This window comes from Apis dorsata, unplaced genomic scaffold, assembly GCF_000469605.1.
Source record: "Apis dorsata unplaced genomic scaffold, Apis dorsata 1.3 scaffold_87, whole genome shotgun sequence".
Taxonomy (NCBI): domain Eukaryota; kingdom Metazoa; phylum Arthropoda; class Insecta; order Hymenoptera; family Apidae; genus Apis; species Apis dorsata.
The window spans coordinates 459,736-467,151 of record NW_006263385.1 but is presented as its reverse complement, the minus strand read 5'-3'; the positions used below and the strand labels follow the sequence as shown (position 1 = coordinate 467,151).

The window sequence follows — 7,416 nt, the reverse complement described above, 5'->3', positions numbered from 1 at the left end:
TTTTTTTTTTTTTTTCGTTTCATATCACGATAACGCCTCTTGGTCCGCGTAGTAACGACGTAATTGCGTTATTATTTACCATGTAATAGCAACCGTCGTTGAACAGCTACGCAGAATGAAAAAAAAAAAAAAAGCATATCCATGTATATACGGAGAAAACACGGCAATGATGTTAAATTACGCGAAAACTACAATCGTTGGTCCAGCGTTGACTGGATTAAAACAAGATTAGAAATTGGAACACATTCTCAATCATCGGAAAACATTATTTACGCACATGATTATTTTCCTAGATAATTGCATCCACGAACATTTTGCTCTATGAATTATCACGGTATATTATTCCGCTTGCGTTGCTTTGTATTGTTTCTACCTATTGCTCGTTTGCCGTGGAATAATGAGGGGAAACAAGGAGATTAGAAAAAAAAAAAAGAATGGTAATTTGAAATCGTTAGATTGCGTTAGTTATTCAACGTAATGTTGAAGAAATCGTTCTTCCGCCGAAACATATAATTATCAACGGAAAATAACCACATTGTTCGATCATTCGATCCGTCGCCGCAATTTGTTTGGCCGAGAGCATGTCCTTGAATCGCCCACGGAGCTGAGTTGAGCGCTCCGATGATCTTGGCCTGACATTTCAATGCCCTCCGCAAAAAGGTTTTCGTGGAAAAATCGTTGCTCCGCCCGCTCTGTCCCGGCCGTTTGTGTATCGTGTTCATTTTGTTTTGAAACGCCACGTGCGAGAGCGCTTCGGTCGACGAGGATCGTCGTCGTAATTAGCCAATGGAAAATGTTGGCAACATCTGATCATGGGGAAGGGAGGGGAGCAGATTAGAATTTAAAAGGAATTCCAGGGATCGATCAGACACGCGATATGGTTTTACCTTGTACCTTGTTTTACAGTCAATCTTTATTTTATTACGTAAATCGAAATTATCCACTTCGAAATCGATATCATCAGTCGGTAATGGTAAACGAATTTCAGATTCAATCAATCCTCGATTTTCTTATGCAAAGTGAAATCGTTTCCTCTTTGTTCTTGATTTGATCCATATGCGTAAAGTTGTTTTGAAATTGAATGCGGTTGCATCTCTAGGAAACGATGCAAATTTATCGTTCTTACAAACGTGGAACGAGTCATGACGTATGTTTGTTGAATATACTACTTTCTTGTTAATTGGACGCCCCCTATGTCCTTATCGTAGTCGGGAAATATGCCGACAGTTCCTGGAATTCGAAATTGGCGCGTGGGTGGAAGGGAAGGCATCGAGATATCCGGAGAGGGTTGGCACAGTTAGATTAATATGGATAATAGGTTAGAGTGAAGGCCTGCAAAAATTTCGTGGAAATATTTATTTCTGCAAGCGTGTATATCATCCATTATAATAAAAATTATCTCTTATTTAATTGTTCAAAAATATCGTACTCTGAAATAAAATAAAATAAAAATAAGTATCATCCTAATCTGATATTTTCGATACGCTATCGTTAGAAAAACAACTAAGGAAGAATATGTTTTCGTTACATGATAACTTTTATTTATGGGTAACACAATAAGGATAGTGCTGCCTGGTACATGGTGTTTGATGTTTAAAAATTCCACAAGCACCACTGCCTGGTAAAACACCGCAGATTGTTTATTGTAATCTGGCTGCCACACATGTTTTCATATCAAGTCGCGGAGATAAGCTGGTTTTGAATGTCCATCTCGTGTTCACGAGTATAACTTCGTGCTTGGCTGGGATATACGCTTATTTCTAAATGACGCAAAAGGGAACAGGTTTTCCTCGTGGCATATTCTAATTATCGTCATCCATCTTTCCTCTATCTCTCTCTTTTTTTGTTGTGGGAAAAGTTACGTCAAAATACTCCTTTTAAATAATTAATCGGCCTGTTTAGCGCAGTAACAGTAACCGCTAATCACCCTTTCAACCAACGTCATTAAAAAGAATGTCACGGTAAAAACGTGATAGAAAAGACGTTCAGACATACTCACGTTCTTGTATCACGTGACCATGTGCGCAAGTATATTTCCAATAAAAAAAAAAGAAAACTGTATGGCGCTGTGTGAACGCATTTTTAATGATACGCGATGCAATAAGGAAGCCACATCCTGGAAACATTTCGAATGATAAACGACAAAACATGTGTATCACTGTTGCGTTTATTCTTCCAATAAAAAAAAAAAACAATTTATTTTTGGAAAATTTTAGATCTAAATTACGCGATCGGTTATCGACGAAATCATTATTTCGATGGAACGCTCGATTTGAATCTGTCATGGGGTTTCCAGGATCAAAATACTTCCTCAGTTCGGTCGAGAGTTCCACGAAGAGACTTCTTGGCTCGTTTCCAAGACGACGAATCGCGGGGAAACCGGCGTCGACGACAAACGATGCTCCACAGGTGTTTAAACTTAGAACTCGGGTTAATTAAGATCCTCCAGGCAGACACGCAATTGGGAATTTCGCAGATGTTGGGAAAAACCACTGTTTGCAAACGAACTTTGTCCTCAAGCATTAGTTTGTATTTGATTATATTGATGGTGCAATTGCTTTCAACTCTGTTTTGCATTTGCAAAAATTAACATCGTAAAATATTATAATTGTTTGTTCAAATTTTTTATATTATTTATATTACAAAACTTAATCGATCTCATTTATAAAATAGGATCAATTTGAAAATTGATTTTTTTTTTATTCTAAATATGCAAATATCTTATATTGTTAATGATTTCAAAGATAGAGTGAACCGATATTTTTGCAGTTAGATTTCGACGCATTAGTATAAATTTTGTGCGACGATTGCAGATAAATCGACCAAAGTGGAAGGAAACTTCGGACCATTACGCGATTTCAAAAGAATGTCACTGTTGGCGAGCAGGGAACAATGGAGAAAGTCGTAAAGGCACCCCTTTCTTATCTGTTCGGTCATAAACATTGGCTACACACTTGCATTAACTACCGAAGGTTTACCTTCGAACGCTTTCACGAAGCATAAAACGCTTCCAACGTAAATATAATATTTGAGGGGGAAAATATTTGAAATTCATGATGATGAGTATTCATATCGGAATCTTTTATTAGGTCACTACCTAACTATTGTGGATCATCTTGGCTTTTTTTTTTTTTCGAATTAATTATGTTAACAATGTAATACAATCTTGAATTCTTGAAAAAATATCATCAAGATACGCGTAAAAAATAATGAAAATGTTCAACAGTGTAGCACATTGCAAATTAAACAAGGGCGCGGAAATCTCTCCCACCTTTTTCTCCTCTGCCTCGCTCTTTCTCGTCGTCTCTTTCTGTCAAGCGCACATACTCGAAATTCGATGGTTATTTTTAGATTAGGTTTCCTCGTCGCGTATGGCCACGAAGAGCAAAGCGGCATCGAGAGACTCAGTGTAAGAGAGGCGTCGGTGGAGGACGCAGTGGTGACGAACTCTTTCGAAAAGTGAGAAAAAGAGCGGTGTAATACGAGGGAGGAGAATCGAGAGTGTAAAAAAAGCAGAGAGAGAAAAAGAGATAGAAAGAGGGGAGGGGAGGCGTACACCGACGTCCGAACGATCTCTCACGAACGAACGATCGACTGAAATTACTTTTTTTCTTATTATCAACTCCCCCTAAATCCTTCATAACCCCATAAAAACCAGATCACTCGTCTTTTTCCCTTCAATCCCATTTCCTCAGTTCCCTATAAAATTTTTCTTTCCTTTATCATTTTTCTTACATCTTTTTTTTTTATTTATTTAATAATTTCTTTCGACGACGAAACGAATAATTGAACGAAATAACCGATACCTCGAGCTATGGCAGCCACCGCCATGGATCCAGTCGACATTGCTAATATCCTCGCGCAGGAACTGCTTTATCAGCAGGTAACCTTACACATTGCAGATTCTATTTTTTATTGAGATTTTTTATTTATGTTTTTTATTTTCCATGCTGCATGGCATGAAATTATTCTTCTCAATTTTTCTTTTTTATTGTCAAAAAAAAAAAATAATAATTTTATAATGTAGGAAAATTATAGTGGTTACTGTCATTCTAACTATAACCTATTATGTATATACGTATAATCTATCCATCACACTTAAGTATGTATTCTGTTTTTTTGTTTACAACTAAACTAAAATGGCAGTGTCATTAGACAGAAGTTGTTGAAACAGCTGTGAGATTTATTTTGAAAGACATTGGTATCTAACTTGAGCTATATTTCCTATTTCCCTGCACCAACAAATAAATCCAGGCATTGGACTTAGGCAACGTATCCTTATAAATAGGAACCTTGAGAAAACTTTGAAACAGTGAAAATATCTGATTGAATTATATATTACGATAGATTTAAAAAATATACAAACTGTCCTATTGTTTATAGAATTGTCGTGATAAGATAAAAACGAAAACGAATAATATTTAACATGGGGAAGAAAAAACAAGATTGATAAGAAAAAATTTGTATAATCCTAGTATAACACAACATTTATAAAATTCATTACAAATTTATTACATATTTTTACTTAATCTATTATTTGATTAATAATCAATAATTAAAAATATTATTTATAACAAATAAAATTTTTGTTAATTATAAAAACTAGGAAAAATAGTGTCCTAGAATTAATTTATAAACGATGGATTATTATGGTAATGTGTAAAAGTTCTGATATAATATAATTAAATATAATAAAAGAATATTTAGAAGATTTTACTAATATGTCTTTAACAGATATACTCGAGGATAATCTATCTACCTATCATTATGAGGTAGTTTAAAGATCACGTTCAATTACATTGTACCGTCTCACAAAGTAACTTTCTGTTCGAAGAAAACAGTTTTAAAGGACCTCGAGGGGCTTCGAAAGCGATCGTCTAAAATAAACACACCATTTGGCAAGCCTTCGAAATAGTGTTTCATTCACGCTGTGTGCACGGTTCAAGTCGAATACAGCGAATTAAGTTGAGTCGAGTTTGGAAGGAATCGCAAATTGGCAGAAACAACGTATCCACATTTATTGCGCGTTCCTTCCAATACACGTGCGATCTTGACGAGTTAGAAGCTAAAGAAAAAGGATATACATGAGAAAGAAACAAATATGGCGGTCTCGGTCGCGCGACAGATGAACTTGAAGGAGAAAGTCTTTTCGACGTGCGAATACCGTGATTATCGAGCTACGTTAATGTATGTGGGACCATTATTGTGATGCGGATGAGCAAGAATTGTGCAACATTGTGCAATAACCATTGCAAGTTCCACTGGCTTCGGTGAAACAAACAGATCGTAAACGAACGACCAGGTTGCGCGTGAAACCGCGGTATGAATATTTTTACGTACCCGTAAAGACCGCTGAAACTATACCGCGTTCCTTCGACAAAAACAACCCGTAGGAAAAAGTAACCTCGATGCTCGCAGCGCGATAATCGTGCCTCGTATAAAACTTCAACAAGTATCGTACTCATAACCCTGAAATTCATTTCCGGATGTTCAATGCCCTCTCATGAAATATATAGAAATGATCTTAAACGCAAACGTTTGCAAAATTTACGACTTTCTATAGATTTTTATTTTTATGATTTATAGTATATTGCATTGCATATTTTATCGTTATTTTATAATATAATGTAGTTAATAACTGATAATATATTTGCGACAAATGGTAGATTTGTTAATCGCGAATATTACAGAATATTACGTTTTTATTCTAGATATAAGAGTCTGATAATAACTATATTTATACTCTCGCGTTTATCCTTACCAGGAATATCTATATCTTTCGTAGTGTTACATTACGTGCGCATGCGCAAAGTTGCGGTGGTCCCCTGATTCGTATGTTTCTTTTATTTCTTATATAGGATTTTTTTCCTATTCGAGAAAATGTTACGGCAGTATCTCACTGCGCTACATTTCGCAACGATTTTCTGGTTGCCGATATCGCCCTTTGTCTGCTCGTAACGCGGGCCCAGGGCAGATTAAAACAGCAAACGCATCTATTTATAGAAGGAGCGACCGTATGTGTTGCTTGAATACGTGTGTCGCGCGCGCGGGCGCGCATCCGTGTGCAGACTCTCTCTCTCTCTCTTTCTCTCTTCCTCATCTTTAGTGTCGCGCACAACGGGAAAAAGGAGAGAGAATAACTGCATCGCAAAACGGAAGACAATACATACCAATAGTAACATCGAAAAAAAGAATAACATGCATCTGCGTAAAATATTTCTCTACATTTTATTAGGAAAAGAGTGTTGATAATTAACATTTCATGATGATGTCCATTAGTGGTTATCTCTATTATTTTTCCTATAGTTCGTTTTCGCGACTTATTGCTCGATTAATTTTTAAAATCGCAATCTTGACGATAATTAAGACGATATTCTTGGAAATATATGTGCAATAATTTTGTCTTGGATTAGAAAATTTATTGTATTGATATTATATTTGTACTAATTCTATTTAAATTTATTATAAATCATGTATTTTACTGTTATCAAATAACGTAATAAATTATTAATCAAAGATAAAATGAATAATCTATAGAAGATTATAAATCGTACGAATATTGTGTAAAGAAATATAATAAAGGATTATTAAATGTATTTTCTTTTGAGATTGATGTTTTGTGATAAATTTATGTACGTGCATGATAATATTTTATACAACAAATACGTAGGCATTTGCTATAAACGTTTATTCACTAATAGAAAAATTAAAATTTTTTGATTTATTATTCTATTTGTTGCATTACGGAAAAAACACGCATCGCATGGACAAATGTTTCTACATACCTCAGGCATTAGATTAACGATGCATGATGCGATAGATACTAGAATTGAGAGTAGATTATACAGCTATTTCTAGAAATCATGCATATATGCATCTTGCCATTGCAACATGTTAATGCAAGACAATATATTCCAGATTAACTATCTACAAAAAAGATACGATTCTTAGAACTCTATAATTCCGTGGTAACTAATAATGTTAATCTAATATTTCTAATCTAAATTTAACGAATGGAAAAGCGTTTGATATTTGTAAAAATTAAATTTATTCTTGTCATAGTACAAGATTTAAGTAGAATGAAACTTGAATAGAATGAGCGTTCTGACCATGACGCGATCTTCGGGCAGTCGTTGACTTGTCAGAACCTGCACAGACACGTCTGACAAAATGATACAGAGTTCATCCACCAGCGCCACATATCGTCTGACATATTCAAACTGACGATGCACTGGTAAGGTGAACGGCCCGTCGGTTAACGAATGTGCCGTGGTAATAATCGCAATCTCGTGATTGTTAAAAAACTGATAGCGCGAGCATTTCCTTTTATTAATCTTTAACCACGGAATGTTAACCTTTGAAATTTAACTTACGCTTTGTTTAACATTTTTGTTCTGTTACCTATACCTATATCTA

The 7,416-nt window shown here is 35.2% G+C and overlaps 1 protein-coding gene across 3 annotated transcripts in view; it reads left to right on the top strand.

Annotated features, from left to right (window-relative positions):
• Positions 1 to 7,416, top strand: part of LOC102672245 (transcription factor kayak) — a 31,118-nt gene that overhangs the window by 17,809 nt on the left and 5,893 nt on the right. Inside the window, exon 1 of one of the 3 annotated variants that reach the window (XM_006611343.2) lies at positions 3,394 to 3,883. The exons of the other annotated variants lie outside the window; for them this stretch is intronic. Within the exon in view, the coding sequence (XP_006611406.1) occupies positions 3,815 to 3,883 (69 nt within the window). The 5' untranslated portion in view covers positions 3,394 to 3,814. Of the gene's footprint in view, positions 1 to 3,393; positions 3,884 to 7,416 lie in introns of those variants that run through there. 3 annotated transcript variants of the gene reach the window in all.